We start from the raw sequence: 17435 nt of genomic DNA, 5'->3' as shown, positions 1-17435 counted from the left end.
CCACTGGCTAAAAAGACTGAGCAGCCAGGGTGGCTCACTTCACAACAGTCACTTAGAGACTTGCATTTTATTTAATTTTTTAATGAAAGCTCAGTGCTGGCTGGGACTCCAGTTAAGGCCTCCATGGGCACTGTGTTGGTGCCCCAGATTTCTACGGGGCCCAAGTTCCCTACCCCTGCCGTAGAGGGATGTCCCACCATCTCCAACCCACGGAAAAGGGGGGTGTCAGCCTTGCAGTTGCTAACCAGCCGTTCAGCAGTGAACTTGTGGAAGGAACTCAGGAAAGCCTTGCCACAGTAGTTCATGCACAGGTTACTTCAAGACTGGATTGCTGCAATGCTCTTCATGTGGGACCGCCCTTGCTGACAGGAGTGAGGCTTTGGCAGCATAAAACTCCTATAGCTCAGAGATCTGCACCGGTCGCTGATCTGCTACAGGGCCAAGTAAAATGTGTTACTATTAGTATCTAAAGCCCTTTACAACTTGGGACCAGTTCACCTATGAGATCGCCTTACCTATGAGATGGACTCACTTGACCCCTTTGATCTGCAGAACTGTCCCTGCTACAGGTACCACCTTGCATTTGTAAGGCATGGATCTTTTACTATGGTGGCATCTGTGGAACTTCCTGCCTATTGATATCAGGCAGGCTCCTTCGCTGTACTCCTTTCAGCGCCTGACAAAAACATTTTTGTGTAGGCAAGCGAACCCAGACATGTAGAATGTTTGGTGTATGTTTCAATTTGTTTTTAGTTTATTATTGATTTTATCTTTCAAATGTTTTTGAAAGATTGATTTTTTGATTATTAATAAAAATGGATTATTATTGATTTTATCTTTCAAATGTTTTAACGAGTTGCTTTTTACTAGATATATATAGTATAGTGTATGTAGTATAAAACAACATATATATATTGTTTTATTCTCTTTGTAAACCACTTGGAGTTTTTTTTTTAAAAAAAGACCAATCAAGCTGCGTATAAATTTTATGAATAAATAAAGGAAGGTAGGAAGAAGGGACCCTCCCCCTCGAGAGGTGGCGTCTTTTGATTTCTCTCCTTGCCTCCTTAGAGCCTTGCGGCTGCAATGGCCTTCAGGTGGGTTTGATGGATGGCAGGTGTCAATCGGTGGATTGCTCCAAAGATGTTTTACTGGAGAGCTGGGCTGACCTTGGGTGTGAGGGGAAATACTCCATCCCCATCCAAACCTCCCCCCCCATGCACTCCCCTCTCATAACTCTCCATGTTTCCTGCCGGAAATAGATGCTTCCATAACCCTAATACATTTTTAAATGCTCCATGTTTATCAGACGGCGTCTTCCAGGCAATTAGTCCTGGTTGGAGGATAGCGGGAAGGCAAGGAGCCGAGTGGGGAACCCTTAGGCTTTCATGCATGTGGAATTCTGTGAAGGTCTGGGGAGTGTTTAGCTGAAGGAATGGAAAGCTGAGCTTCTTTGGGATTCAATTAAAACAAAGAGCCAAGGGTCTAGCCCTCATGGGTACACAGAGCAGTGATCAATATTCAGTGGATGTGTGTTGTGAAGCCTTGGAAGAGTTCTGGATGAGTCCTTCATTATCTGGAGTAATATTTCCTTTCTCTCCCCATCACCCTTGCCCCAATTTCTGTTTTTCTTCTTTCTCTACCCATACACTTTGTTCTTGCTATTATTATTATTTTAATGCTCCTCATCTCTTTATTTGTAGTCCACAAAAATGCCCATTGCTACAACTGGAAAACACATAATCACAGATCACTTTCAAAAACTCTGTTGTTTGTTCTGCTACTTATTAAGCTTCCCCTGATCAAGCCTGTCTTTTTCTTTTTTTATCATGTTTTGATGGTTTTCAGATATAGCAGGACTAAGGAAACAACAATAACCATTGAAGTTCTGAGGCATGACTAACAGGTTAATTTATTTCAATGGGTCTAGTTCTAAATAGGGCTAGGATTGGGAGCAGCCCATGGTCTGGAATGCAGCAGATCTCTGCACACCTAAAATGTGGCTAAAAGAATCCTAGAAATTGCAATTTCTCAGAAACTAGCTAGACTATAACAGTAAGGGTCGGCTGTCTTCTGAGGAACCCATACACAACCTGTTTTTAATTTTTTGTTTTGAATTGCTGTTTTGGGTGTGCTTCCAGACTGGAAAGAGGCAAGCCCAGAATTGCATCTCTGCATGAGTTGCTTAAAGAAGCCCCTTTTTTCCTTCAAAGAAGGACTTTGTACCTGCAGCAGGAGTGATCTAATCGTACTTGATGAGAAGGAAGTGTTTAGCAGTATTTGAGCTCAGCAGAGGCTGCTTAAAGGAGACAGGGTCAGATCAGTGATTCATACAGAGATACAGCAGGAAGCCTCCACCTTTGGGGATTTTCTGCACTTTTAAGCAACTTGTGTGCTGTGGGAGTGTATCAGCAAGTTGAGCCAACATTGCAGCCTTTTTCTGAGCATGCTCAATGTGAAACAGAGCCTCTGTTTGGTGTTTTTAAATAGTGTCTTCCAGTCAGTCTCTTCCTACCAAATGGAGTGCATTACGGTTAGCTGAACCACAGCAATGTGCGCTGAAGGGCATTGCGACACCATTACGTTTGCTGGCAGCAGATGGCCTCACGGCTTTGCTTCCAGAGAGGCGAAGGAGTTGCTGCTCTTGTGAGGGTAAAGGGCAAGTGTAATTGGGAAGAAGAGAGGCAGTTACTTCTGCTGGCCTTGCTAGCTGTGCACCTTGTTTAAAGTGCCATATGACATAATGCCAGCCAAGGAAAGTCAAGAGCAGCCGTTGGCCTGCCAGGTCTTTTTGTAAAAGATAAAATAAATGGCAGCCAGCTCAGATCAGAGAGCAGCCATAAATTTCCGTGTTTTTAATCATCATTAAGTTGCAAGCGTTGCAGCAGCAGCAGCAGCTGGGAATGCCTAAATGGGAGGTGGACCCTGGCTGCGGATGGGCTGAGTGGGCTGCCACGATTCCGGCCCTATTTCCGGAAGATTTACAGCTACGGAGCTTGTAAGCAGACAGAGGCCATTTGCAAAGGCTAATGGAAAGCTCCATAATAGCACTTTATAGAAGCTTATATATATTTGACTCCTTAATTTATATATATATATAGAGAGAGAGAGAATGAGTAAGCTTCCGGTCCATATGGAGGCAAAGGTAAAAATGTGGAAGGGTTAATGGGGGCACCATTGCCTGGTAAAAGCTCAGAAGGCGGAGAGGGTCAAGTCATCTCAGGAGGCAGGAATAAGTGAAAGAGGCAGACAAGCGAAAGGGAAGACGCCTGCTCCATTTGGCCCAATATCATCCGCACTGACTGGCAGCAGCTCACCAGAGCTTCAGGCGGGGTCTTTCCCATCCATACCTGGAGATGCTGACGGCTGGACTTGATAGCTGCCAAGTTCTCCCTTTTTTTAAGGGAAATTCCCTTATGCTGAATAGGCTTCCTCGCGAGAAAAGGGAAAACTTGGCAGCTATGTGGACTTGGGAGCTTCAAAGTGCAAAGCAAGTGGAGAGCGGTGGTCCTTCTTCCGAAGTTAAGCTAAGGTTCTAGTCCTCATGGTTCTGAATCAAAGAGCTGGTTTTGAAGAGGAAGTTGCCTTGTAGCGAGCCAGACCATTGTTCCAGCCAGCTCAGCTTTGTATACACTGACTGGCCAGGACTAGTCAGGGTTTCAGGAGGGAGTTACTGTGCCCTACCTAGAAATCCTAGGGGTTGAGTTGGGACCTTCCACAGGGGTTGAATTGGGACCTAAGGAGGAGCTCAGCACTGAGCTGGATGACTAAGAGGTGCCATGATAGAAGTGTATAAAACAATGCAGATACCGTAGTTTAACTGTGGAACTCTCTCCCACTGGAAATAGTGATGTCAATCAACCTGGGTGACTTTAGAAGAGGACGGAGGCAAATTTGTGGAGGATAACGCTATCGATGGCTACTAGCCAGGGTGGCTATGCTCTGCCCTGAGTGCACGAGACTCTTAATCTCAAGGTCGTGGGTTCGAGTTTCAGGTTGGGTGATTGCAGGGGGTTGGACTAGATGACCCCCCTGGTCACTTCCAACTCTACAAGTCTGTGATTCCGCCTTTGCAGTCCAGAGGCAGTTATGCTTCTGAAGCTGCAGGTGGGGAGAGGCCTCTTGCGTTTGCCAGTTTCCAGTGGGTGTCTGGTTGGTCAGTGTGAGAACAGGATGCTGAGCTAGATGGGTCCACTTTAGCCTGGTCTTCTGAAGGTCCTGTCCATCATTTAACCTTGGTGGTCCTTTTACTTCAGTGAGGAAAGATGGAAGGGCTGGTTTGTTAAACTAGTGAGAAAGCAGAGGAAGACCTACTGTATTAAGAGTTGATCGGGTATATTTTCCTGGGAGTGCAGGAAGTGAGACCCTTTCCTCCCTCACTCTTGATAACCAGAACTCCAGCACACCATGCAAGCAATAGATTCAGGGCAGACTTCTTTGCATGGCAGGAAATTAACCTGCGGGACTCACCGTCCTAAGCCGTGGTGATGTCAGGTTTCTAAAGATGACATGAAAATGGGATTGAGCTACTTTATAGGAGATGGGCTTTTCCACGGCTACCAGCCCGCACTAGCTAAGCCGAACTTCCAGATTTCTGACCGTGCTGCAATTGGGGTACCAGTCGTTGGAGAGCAGAGAGTTCTCATAGAATCATAGAGTTGGAAGGGACACTAGTTGCAAGGCAAGAATATGCCCTTACGGGGATTGAAACTGCAACCTTGTTGTTGTCAGCACCACGCTCTAGCCCAGTGAGCTCTTGCTTACGTGCTGTGTTTGTGAGCTTCTCAGGACAAGAACATTTGGTTGAAAACACAGTGGGACTTCGGATATTGGACTAGATGGGCCTTGGATCTGAACCTGAAAGGTGGGGAATCTCCAGCCCTCCAGGTGCCATTGGACTATAGCAGGGGCGTAGCGAGGCGCCGCGACACCCAGGGCGGCAAATTGCCATGCCCCCGGGGGGCCCGGCGTCACTACGCAATGACGCATGCGTCACTACCTAGTGGGGGATCGCAACCCCCCCGCAAATTCTAAAGGGAGCCTAAACGAAGCGTCCAGGCTCCAGGTAGATAGCCGACCCGCCGCACCAGTGGGCTATCTACCTGGAGCATGGACGCTCTGTTTTGAAGTCACAGGAGGGGTGCGATCCCCTCTACGCTGTACACATGTGCAGCATCCCGCTGCACATGCGTGCTACGTAGAGGGGGATCGCGCCCCCCGCGACTTCTAAACGGAGCGTCCAGGCTCAGGCGCTGATTGCGGGGCGGGAGCGCGGCCCCGAGTGCCACCCCCCCAGCAGGCACCCGTGCGGCGCCCAATTGCTCGGCCGGCGCACCTGCAGCCCCCCCCCCGAGGCTGCGGTGCAGGGGCGGGGGCGCGGCCCCGAGTGACACCCCCTCCAGGGCGGTACCCAGGGCGGACCGCCCCCGCTTGCTCTGCCCCTGGACTATAGTTCCCATTATCCCTGACTTCTTCTCCCCCCATGTGTTTTTTAATGCTTTTGCAGATGGGCTTCATTTTTTGTTTAGTTTTGGGGTTTTTTAAGGGCTACCAAACTCAAATTAATTTGTGCTGAATACTTTCTCCTCGCCCACCCCCGCCCTCCCAGAAATGGCTAATTTATATGCTAAGTAGCCTGATGGAAATCGATGGCGCCTGCCGATCAATAGGGGATTCTACGGGCACCATTGACCAGGGCCAGCTAATGGAAGTCCTTTCGAGGCGGCGCCAGCAATGAAAACGGAACAATTAGGGGAGGATAAATGGGCCCACTGGAGGGGGAACGCTTGAGTGCCTCATATTTGAGTGATATGAGTTCATTGCTCCTTCCCCTCCCCTCGTGTAGGAGGGTTCCTCTCCTCCCCGGTGATTGCCTTTATTTTCTCCTGAGGGTTTCAAGAAGGCACAACCAAGTGTGTGGTTTGGATAAACCTCCCCAATAGCCAAGGCTTGGATGGCTTCAGAGGAAGCTCAGACAAATTCATGGAGGTGAGAGCAACCAAGGGCTCCTTGATAGCTATGCTCTGCCTCCAGGGTCAGAGGCAGCCATGCTCCTGAAGACCAGTTGTTGGAAACCACAGGAGGGGAGAGCGGTCTTGTGTTCGGATCCTGCTTGCAGCTTTCCCCCTGGGGCATCTGGTTGGACACTGTGAGACCGATCTGGATTAGATGGGCCAATGGCCTATTCCGTCAGACTCTTCTTACTTTCTTAAGCTTGCAGTGTGGACACACAAACACTAAATATGGTGGCAAACACAGAAGTCAATTTTTTGATAGGTAGTATTTTTCCACTTTCTTTTTTAAAAGAGCCACTCAAGATTCTAGACCTTAAGGCTCTACTCAAGGCAGTCTGGATTCAAGAGCCAGTGAAAACTCCAAAGCAAAAGAGGTTGCTGAATGAGACTCCCCCCCCCCCCGTGTTCGGGGAGTTTGGGGTTCAGTTCGATCAAGCTGCTGCTTATTTTTGCGAAATCAAATACTGGTTGCAGAATTTTGTAGAATCATAGAATGTAGAGTGGATCACCTACAATGCAATGCAGGAATCACAGCTCAATAATCCCAGACAGGTGGCCATCAAACCTCTGATTAAAAACTTTGTATCATATGTGGTGGAAATGTAGGGAAGTCAAAGAGTTTTGGGAGATGATATATAATGAATTGAAAAAAATGTTCAAAATGACATTCGTAAAAAAAAACCCAGAAGCATTTTTGTTAGGGATTCTAGGACAAGGCCTGCCAAAGAACTTGTTTATGTATGCTACAACAGCGGCAAGAGTCTTGTTGGCACAAAGATGGAAGAATGAGGAAATCCCAACGAAAGAATAGTGGCAAGAAAGACTGATGAATTATGCAGAACTGGCAAAGTTAACATATGAATTACGTCAGAAGAAGGACAACCATGCCTTATGAGGAACGGCTTAGGGAGCTGGGTATGTTTAGCCTGGAGAAGAGAAGGTTAAGGGGTGATATGATAGCCATGTTCAAATATATAAAAGGATGTCATATAGAGGAGGAAGAAAGGTGCGGACATGGATTCAAACTACAAGAAAGAAGATTCCACCTAAACATTAGGGAGAACTTCCTGACAGTAAGAGCTGTTCGGCAGTGGAATTTGCTACCAAGGAGTGTGGTGGAGTCTCCTTCTTTGGAGGTCTTTAAGCAGAGGCTTGACAGCCATCTGTCAAGAATGCTTTGATGGCGTTTCCTGTTGGCAGGGGGTTGGACTGGATGGCCCTTGTGGTCTCTTCCAACTCTATGATTCTATGACTTCAAGGAAGAATGGGAACTTTTTTACAAATCATTTAAAAAGACAACAGAAGGATCTGGACTCCTTAGCAGGTTTTGAATAAACATCCACAAATTTATTAGTAGAACATATGATAGATAAGGTAATGATAAGTATAATTTTATAACATGCAGAGAATAATATGTATAAACAAACCAGAGAGGGGAGCTGAGGGAAGTCCTTTGAGGGTGGGAGAGGGAGGGATGGGAGAAAATAAAAGGGTGGGGGGGGATGTAATCGGTTCTATTGATTGACAATATGTTTTTTTTTTAAAAAAGGAATATATTTAATAAAAATATTTTTTAAAAAACCTCCAGTGAAGGAGAATCTACCACCTTCCAACACAGTCTGTTTTGTTGCTGAACAGCTCATACTATAAGAAAGTTCTCTTGTAATCTGAATCGACTCTTGCTAAGGGGAGGCTCTTGAAACTTGGGAGCGGTCCCCTCTCATTGTTGGCAGAAGTAGGTTTCTGTGCCCATGCCCCAAAATGTGCTGTTGCCAGCTGGACCGGGATAGATTGCGGCCGCTGCGGGGACATCCCTTTTCTTTCCACTTTTCCGCGGTGCGGTTGTGCCTACCTTGAGCTTGGCCCACGGTCCTCCCTGCGCTGGGAAGCTCCTGGGTGTGAGGTGGGCACTCGTGTCTTTCCGCGCACACCCCAGGCTCGTATCAGTCTCTTAACGTGCCCCATGGGAGTCATGCTAAGCCGCTTGGCTGACCCTTTGAGATTAAAAGGAACGTGCGCATGCCACCAGCCCCCTGAAACTATTTGCATGAAATACTGCAGGCAAAACGACGAGGCCCTGATTGGTGGTTGCTAAGCGACATCATAATCATCAGGAAATTAGGCTCTCTTCTTTATATCTCTCTCTTCCCCCCTCCCAACCCTGGAGTATCTGTGCGATTGCTGGGCTGTGCAAGGGGGGGGGGAGGTAGCGGAACAAAGGCAGATCGGCAGGAGGAGATCTCGGGCACAACACGGTACCCCAAAATGACATCCACTGACAGCAGAGCGGGTGGCGCTTCTCCTGCCACCAGGAGCTGTACATTGATGCGCGCCTCTTAGCTTCAGGCTGTGGCCCACTACCAGGGTGCCTAAAACGGTCCTTTTCCAAGCCTGATCTGGAGGTCCAGGTCTGCGGAGAGGATGATCTTGTCTGTTTCGGGGGATGTGGAGGATTGAAGGAGTAGAGCGTGGAGCTGAGGCTGGGGACTCCTGGGCAGGGGTCCTGCTATCTGCTTGAAGACTGTGCATGCCTTCCGACTTGCGCCACAAATCCCGGTAGCCTGGAGGTAGGTGAAGAGAGCCTGTGAAGGTGGACTGTGAACTGGGGAAAGAGGTTGTGCTGTTGGCTTTGAAGGCTTTTTTTGGTGCGCATGACAGCAAGCTGTTGTGGACAGGAACTGTGCTTACTTGGTGCTCTTGCCCTGAAACAGTTAGCTTCCTGGTGGGTTTCCTCATTGAACAGTGCAAGTTTCTAGACCTCAAGGTCGCAGAGTAGAATTTTGCAGGCAGTGTACAGGCAGCGGGATTCCAGTGGGCTCCTAGGCTTTCACGTGCCAGATGATTGTGTTATTTCCACCCACGTGGATATCTGGGATGGAGTAAAGTGATCGCTGGAGGTCTTAAACGGGGCTTGTGGATGGCAAGTCAGGAGGCTTGGAGATGAAGATCTGCAACGACTAGATTTAGAAGTGAAGGCAGGGGGAGGGAGAAAGATAATTCAGAAGTGTAATGAACTTGTGGAACTCACTGCTGCTAGAAGTAGCTGTGGCAGCTGTGAAAGGGAAGGATAGACTCTGCCTGCAGGGATCTCAGCTCTTCTCCCTCACCTCCCATTTTATCTTCACAACAGCCCTGTGAGGTAGGGCTTCCATACGTCCAGAATTTCCCAGACATAGCCAGAATATGGCAATCAGAAACAGTGCCCAGGCATATGGCAACCCATGTTGGAGGTTTGGGCAAATTTCCTTAAAAATAGCTCAAAACCTTTATTTGAGATTTTGCAAAACAACTTTGCAAAGAAAAAAAGAGCTCAACTTTTGTGGCCGGATTTTCACTTTTTGAAATACAGCAACCCTATTGAAGGGAGTTTAAGCTGAGAGTGAATGATTGGCCCAAGGACACCCACTGAGTGTGGGTTTTAAGCCTGGCCTCCCAGGTCCTAGTCCAACACTCTCACCACTATGCAATGCTACCTCAAAGCTTTCGGAGGGCACTAGGCTGGGGAAGGCTAGAACAGATAGGTGCCCAGCTAGGTCGGCTGAAGGGAAGATGAGGCAGCTTCCTGTGCATCATGTCTTACGGTGTGCCAGTTTTCCTGCTCCGCTATTTCTTTCACTCCAGTTTCGGGCAAAGACCTTATTAATCTCCACTTTTTCTTCCTTATAAAAGACTTTCAAGAAAACAAACAAACAAAAGAACTTCCAGGTGTTAAAGGTCATAGCTAAGCCCTCCCCACAAGGGGCAGGTGAGATTATACCATTTCATTCCTTCCTTTTTTCCCTACAATTGTTTGTACAATTGCCTTCCTCATAGTCGTATTCCATTGGTCTGTGCTGTGCTTTGTGTGACTCTTGAGGTCTAACTAACAGGCTTTTAGGAATGTTTTGACCCTAAGTAAAAAGCAAAGCAAACACAAGCATTGGGCAGATTAAGATGAGTTTCTGAATGATGCATTTTGCTGCTGGATTCATTTTGCTGTTTATTTGGTCTGTTTTTTGGATTTCGGTATTTTGTTATTATTTTTAATTGTCATGTGTTTTTCTTTTTTCTTTTGGTTTTATGCTTTTTTTAAAAAAAGTTTGTTTTATTGCTTAGGGACATTTTACTTGTGCCCAGAATATTAGATGTGTCAGGCTGCGATCCTAAATAGACTTACTATTGAACAGATATGGTATGTGTTAGGGTTGCCATATTTCAAAAAGGGAAAACCCAGACAGTTTTTTGGCCCAAAATTTGAAGTTTTTGAGCTGTTTTTAAGAAAATTCACCAAAATTTACACTTCTGACATGTGTTGCCATATGTCCAGGCCCGTGTGTGTGTGTGTGTGTGTGTGTGTGTGTGTGTGTGTGTGTGCATGCAGAAGGCTTCAGAGACCCAGTCTATTTTTTAAATTTTATTTATTATTGTGAAGCACTTCTGAATGCATATACTAATGGCTCAGCTAGCACCAAGAGCAACTTTTTAAAGAAACTACCGGTACCTAGCCTGATAAAGAATTCTTCCTGCTCTATTTCACGGCATTTTGTTTGGCCTCACAAAGGTTTTGCCCTAATATGGATTGCTAAAACCTGTATTATTTAAATATTTTGAAAAATTTCAAAACTCTGTACATGTATTAGGAAATAAGGCAGCCCCTGTCTGCAGGCTCACAGTTGAGTACCAGAGGGTATGGGGAAAGATGCATGATGCAAAAGAAAAAAGGGAATTATGGAGTAGCCTGTTCTTTGTTGGCCGATGGATTTGCCATGATGGTCTTCCTGGGAGGCAGGAGGGACTATATAGGTCACCCTGCTGGTGGCAGAATCCAGAATGTGCTCACTTTCAGCTTGGCAGCCCTAGGGCAGCTGGCAGTTGGAGCAGAGTCTTTTTGCGGAAAGAAAACCGGCTACCTCATTGCAAACCATTTCCCCACCTTACCTGTTTTCCAAACTGCCGTTGCATCTGTGCACTTTCTAAAGTATTTTACCACTGGAAGCGTATCAAAACCCAAAGCCTTATGAGAAACGGTTGAGGGAGTTGAAGAACAAGAGGGGACTGAGATGTGATATGATAGCCATCTTCAAATATCTGAAGGGCTGCCCCATGGAAGGAGGAGCAAGCTTGTTTTCTGCTGCTCCCAAAGGGCAGGACCCAAACCACTCCATTCAAATTACAAGAGTGTAGAGTCCGATTAAACACTCGGAAGAACTTTCTGAGGGTAAGAGCTGTTCAACAGTGGAACGGACTCCCTCAGAAGGCGGTGGTTGAAGGTATTAAAACAGAGGCTGGGTGGCCACCTGTCAGGAATTCTTTAGCTGGGATTGCAGGGGGTTGGACTGGATGACCCTTGGGGGTCTCTTCCTACTCTGTGATTCTATGAATTTATTCATCGGCCTTCTGGAACCTCCCTTATGGCTATGTGCCCTAAGCTGCTCAACCAGCTTTGTAAATGGTTGGGACCAGAAGCTCCCTTCTTTAGTCCCGCAGTGCGGGGAAACTCTGCAGCCCGAGGGCCAGATTACCTTCTAGTCAGTCTTCCAGGGTCCACGTGCCGGGGAAGGGAGGGCAGAGGCAAAAATAGGCAGAGCAGCAAGTGTGAATTTTTACCTTTGTGTAGCCGGCTAGTTCTCAGGACTCCCACATCTGTGTCCCATCCAGGCAAGCAAGAGGCATTGTCCAAGTGCAAAGACATATTCCAGTCAGGCAAAACATCTGAAGGAGGGTGCAAGGCTCAGCCATGGAGGGGCTTGGGGAGAGCTCTGAGGGGCAAGCCAGGAGCTCTGGAGGGCCGGCCCCTGACTGCTGTGCCTTGGAGCACAAATCTTCTTTCAACACCATCGCTGAGGTTGTAGATAGCTCAGCAAATATGTTGGCCTAGTGTGTGGCCGCTGGGGAAAAGGCAAATTCCATGCTAGGGATTATCAGGAAAGGCATTGAAAACTCAAGTGCCAATATCACAACGTCATTACACAAATCCACAGTGAGAGACCGTATTTGGAATAATACTGTGTACGGTTCTGGCTACCTCATCTCAGAATTATTGTTGGAAAAGGTTCAGAAGAGGGCCACCGAAATTTTCAAGTGGATGGAGAGAGACTCCCCTATGAGGAAAGGTTGTGGCATTTGGGGCTTTTTAGTTTAGAGAAAAGGCGAGGAAGAGGCGGCAACATTGCAGAAGCTTTAAAAATGATAGATGGCATGGAGCAAACGGACAGGAGAACATTTATTTCCCTCACTCATAACACTAAAATTCACAGACATCCAACAAAGCTGAACATTGGTAGGAAAGGACTCCGGCACGCAGCGCATAAACTGTGGAACTCTCTGCCACAGGGACACTCACCAACCTGGATGGCTTTGAAAGAGGATTGGGCAAGTGCATGGAGGGAGAGGGCCGCCATGCTTCTGAATCCCAGTTGCTGGAAACCACAGGAGGAGAGAGTGCCTTTGTCCTTGGATCCTGCTTGCTGGTTCTCACAGGCATGTGGTTGGCTGCTGTGAGAACAGGATGCTAGACTTGGGGGGGGCATTGGCCTGATCCAGCAGGCTCTTCTTACATCCTTATGAGGTGAGCTTTGCTCTCAGGGCGAATCCTCTGGTAACCTGCTTTCCCATCTCTTCACAGCTGTAGCCAGCCGGCCACCCGCACCCACGCACCCCGCCATCTTGGCCTCCGCCCGTCCTCTGCCGCCTCTCGGGTGCCCTGGATGGTTACCATGGAGAACGAGCAGCTGCCAGCCCCCCCTCCGACCAGCAGCGCCACGGCAGCCACGGCCACCAGCAATGGACGCCAGGCAGGGCCACAAATCTCTGTGTATGGAGGGATCCCCGATCGCCAGGCCGTCCAGGTAAGTGGAAGAGGGCGGAAAGGCCCTCCTGTTCGGAGGAGCATGGCAGACGGGGAGAAGGTGCCTCAGGCTTGAACCAGGATAATCCACTCCCTGCTTGACTTTGTGTCTGATCCAGCTGAGGAGTTGTACTATTGTATTGTTATTTTATTACATTTATACCCCACCTTTTCTCCCCCCCTCTCCATTTTGCCCTTGGTATACAAGGCGCTCCCTTTCTTCATTCGATCCTCACAACAACCCTGTGAGGTAGGTTAGCCTGAGAGGTCAGCAACCGGCCCCAGAGGTTGCACCCAGGGAGATTCACGGCCTATGAGTGGGGATTTGAACCCTGCTCTCCCGGGTCCAATTCACTAGCCACAACATTGACTCTCACTTATATTAGATTTATATGCCACCTTCCCCCCATGTATCTTAAGGCAAGATACTTGGTTGCCCTGCCCTGCCCCCTGTTAATTTCTTTTCATCCTGATAATAGCGCTATGAGGTAGGTTAGGCTGAGAGATAGTAACTTACCCAAGGTCCCCCAGCGAACCTTGTGGATGAGAAGGGCTCTGAAACCTGGTCTCTCCTGGGTCCTAGCCCAGTGCTCTAACCACTACACCATGCTGCCTCTTGCAGATGTGGGAGCATGTGCAAGCATAGGCAGCCTGGGCCATTTGGGGCTGTTCGAATGCAAGATGGGTCAGGCCAATGGAGTCCTTGCAGCGTGGCAACCTGACTCCCATTCGGGAGGCCTGTACATTGCTTACTTATTTTCCCAAGCGCACGTGCACACACACACACACACAATATCAAGGAAAATCTGGATTATTGACTCCTGTTGTCGTTGTCATCCTCCTTATTATTCTATTTATTACGACTGATTTTTAAATCATTTTCTAAACCACTGTCTCAAGGCGATTTACCTATAAGGTATTTAAGAACAGTTAGAAACACAAAAACCACCATAATCCATTTAAAACAGGCACCCCCAAACTGCGGACCTCCAGATGTTTTGGCCTACAACTCCCATGATCCCTAGCTAACAGGACCAGTGGTCACGGATGATGGGAATTGTAGTCCATAACATCTGGAGGGCCGAAGTTTGGGGATGCCTGATTTAAAACAAGACTGGTGGTAAAGACCCCTTTTTTCCAGCTGGGGAAGCCGGTCAGAACAAAAATGGCTTCAGCTGTTTCCAGAAAGTGCAGCTAGTGGGCGCCTAGGGATGCTATTCCACAGGGCAGGGGCAGCCACACTAAAAGCCCTGCTCTGAGTTACTGCAGAGCAGACTGCGGAGATCTTTGGAACTTGCAAGAGAAACTCTCCCACAGACTGCACTGAGGTACTGGGTGTATAAGGGATAATAAGGCGTGTTTGAACCCATCGAGCCTTTCCGTGAATGACCACCAAGAACTGCAGAATTGGCTGTGCTGTAATGTATGGAGTCTGAACTGATTTTATTATTATTATTGTGCAAGTTGGTGTGTTCTCTCTGGTCCTCGCACATCAATTTTATCTGGTATCGGTGAGGCAGCATCGCCCCCTAGTGGGTCTCGGAGAGCAGTTGCGTGTAACCTCTTGAGAGTGTGTGTGTGTTTGTCTCTGACTTGAGAGTACAGCTGATGCTCCATGCAAAATTAATGACCAAAGGCGACTGACTTGTGCCTTGATGACTGTCAAATGTTGGACATCTGGGTGATAACCCACCCTAAAGGGAGCCTGCTGTGGTTTTCTTCTTCATGATCTGCCGATCTTAGCATGCCTCCTGGTTGAGAGGTGGCTTCCTTGGAGCAGGGACTCGTTGAGGAGTGTAATGAGCAGCCTCCTCTGAGGGCAAGTGGTTCTGCCATGTCTCTGGCTGAACCATCTAAAAGCCAGCCGATGGGCCAAAACGTACTGCCCTGGAAGGAGGGTCACCTGCCCTGTTTTTCTCTCTCTCTCTGTTGTTTGCTTTGTCCTCCCAGTTTTAATTTAGTTGTTTGGAAGTTTTGGTTGGTTGGCAACAGCTGTGGATTTTATTTTTTTTATTTTACTTTTTATTTGCCAATATGTCAAACGCTTCCCAGCACAAATCTACCAAGGCAGTTTGCAGTAAGACGAAATAGTAGAATCGTAGACTTGGAAGGTGCCCCCCAAGGGTTATCTAGTCCAACCCCCTGCAATGCAGGAGTCCTGACAGATGGCCGACCAATGAAGTAGAGTTGGCCACATTCCAAGGCTTTTAAGTCCTCCACCCCTTCTTAAAATAACAATAGTGTTGTTGTTTTTTTCATTTTCCAATACACAATGAGAGCCTCCTTTTTCCTTAGCTTTGAAGTTTTGGATTAAAAATCCGTTTGAGATAGTTCGTTTACAAATGAAACAACTCTGTCTTCCTGTGTGCAACTGGGAGCAAACAGTGCCTGTTTTTCAGCCAGGATGCTGGGAAAATCTCTTTGGATCTATGTTTAATAATGAGATTGCCCTGTAAGATTCAACATCTTTGTTTGAGTTGGGTAGAACCATAATAATAGGGGGGGGGTCCCTCCAAGAACCCGGGGTGGGTCCATCTTGCCTAATACAGTTAAACAAAATACCTGGAAAAGGGTAGGAACTCAGCTTCTCTCTCTCTCTCTCTCTCTCTCTCTCTCTCTCTCTCTCTCTCTCTCTCTCTCTCTCTCTCTCGTAAAACCCTTCTATATAGCTGTCCCAGCCAGGATTTCAAACTATTTATTTCTCTGGTGGTTGTTTGTAAAGGATCTGATTAAATACTGTGTACAATTTCATCCTTCTCCAGTTTGTGAGATACATACCTGTGTTGTTGTTAAAGGAAAACAAATTGCAGTCTCTCCTTAAAAATGTCCCAGTTTTTTTGCGCCTGAGTAGAGATCTTCTTTGTTTCCATGCTGTGTGCGTTTGATTCAAATCCCCCTCCCCCGTTTTGCTTTCATCTAAAAATGGGAATTTCCTTTGAGATTGGGCAACGCTGCTTCTGGAGGTGGGTGGGAAGTGAGCTGCGCTTCAGATTCTCCTGCATCCTTGCGAGATTCTGAATGGAAACTTTATCCCGGGCTGCCTCTCCAGCTCCCCGCCCCCCTTGCTCGTGGGGGTCGGAGGCCAAAGGCCAGGGGTCACCTTTGTCTTCACCCAGGGAGGCGGGGATTTCCTGGAGACAGCCTCTGGAAAGCGGGGGAAATCTGGGGCCAGAGGAATTGGGGGCGTGGATGGCAGCAAGGGGGCTGGGCAGGAAGAACTCCCTCGTCCTTGCAGCACCATGTCCCCCAAAGCTGTGTGTTAGGATCTCCTTGTGCAAAGAGGCTCTTGGCTCTTGCTGCTGGGTCTGCCTGCCTCTTCACCCTCCTGGGCCACCCATCATCCGAAGCCTCTCATCCAGGAGCCCTTGAAGAGGCCCAGCTCTCCTGGGTCTTCCCCACGGGACGTAAGTACCCTCATTTTCTGCAAGAGCTTTCGACAGCTTCTGTGCCCAGAAGACTCCATGATTCGGGGGGGGGGGATGGAATGGGGTCCCCTCCCTTGGCTTGGAAGCTGCCAGAGTCCTGCATCTCCCTGCATTTGGGGGTGGAGAGCATTGAAAGCACAAATGTGATTCCCTGCATGCTCCAAGAAAGTTTATTTATTTATTTTATTTCATTTATAGGCCATTTGTTTTTCTCAAGCAGCTCAAGGTGGCATATGTGGTGGTTTTGGCTAAGAGAGGCGTTGACTGGCCCCTAAGGCGACACCCAGTGAGCTTCATGGCCAAGTGGGGATTTGAACCTTGGTCTCTCAGGTCCAAATTCTCATTTAAACCCCACAACAATGTTGTGAGGTAGGTTAGGCTAAGAGCGAGTGATTGGCCCAAGGTTGTCCAGTGAGCTTCATGGACAAGTGGGGATTTGAACCCTGGTCTCTCCCAGGTCCTAGGAACAAAAGTTGTGTGTGTGTGTGTGTGTGTGTGTTTGTGTTTTCATGCCAGGCCACACCATCCTATGGAACTCTCTGCCACAAGATGGTGGAGATGCTGAGAAAAGCTTCTCCCCTCAGCCCTTTCCTTGCTTTTGTTGCTTTCCCAGGCTTGCAACTGCTGCATGTTAATCTTATGTTAATCTTGTTTACCAGTATGTTAATATTGTATGTACTTCCCCTTTTCTGACGTTTAGCTATGTAACTATGATGTAGGAATGATGCTTTGGAAATGTATTCTGGGATTTAGGTGGGAAGTTTTAAAAGTTCTTGCAACCCTGCTCCCGCTGTTCAGTCTTGACTTGAACCTATTGCGCAATAAACCTTGCTATTTTGCTCTGGTTGGTGGCTGGACTCATTCCTTTGGACCGCGGGCTCTTGCATGACGAGCTGGGTGGCTGAGCAGCCTCGCACCCAGAATTTTCCGTAACACCCTAAAAGTGAGAGGGTGTGTGGAATTGGCCTTCCTATTTTAAGCTCCACGGTATCTTGCAAATGGGGAAGGGATGGAGCCCAGTGATGGAGCCTCTGCTTTGCATGCAGAAGGTCCCAGGTTCCGTCCCCAACAGCATCTCCTGGTAGAGATGGGAAAGATTCCCTACCTGAAATCCCAGACAGCCTCTGCCAGCCAGTGTAGACAGTACTGAGCTAGATGGACCCAACAGTT

At 47.8% G+C, this 17435-nt stretch overlaps 1 protein-coding gene across 5 annotated transcripts in view; it reads left to right on the top strand.

The window, feature by feature from the left end:
* The window catches only part of PHC2 (polyhomeotic homolog 2), a 55651-nt gene that overhangs the window by 3873 nt on the left and 34343 nt on the right, over window positions 1-17435 (top strand). For all 5 annotated transcript variants that reach the window (XM_088671795.1, XM_088671792.1, XM_088671794.1 and 2 more), the window contains exon 2: window positions 12619-12841. In XM_088671795.1, coding sequence (XP_088527921.1) covers window positions 12619-12841 — 223 coding nt within the window. The remainder of the gene's footprint in view (window positions 1-12618; window positions 12842-17435) is intronic.

The sequence above is a fragment of the Zootoca vivipara genome, chromosome 6 (assembly GCF_965207765.1).
Source record: "Zootoca vivipara chromosome 6, rZooViv2.hap1.1, whole genome shotgun sequence".
Taxonomy (NCBI): Eukaryota; Metazoa; Chordata; class Lepidosauria; order Squamata; family Lacertidae; genus Zootoca; species Zootoca vivipara.
Note: the sequence above shows the minus strand (reverse complement) of the source record. Positions and strands in the feature narration are given on the sequence as shown.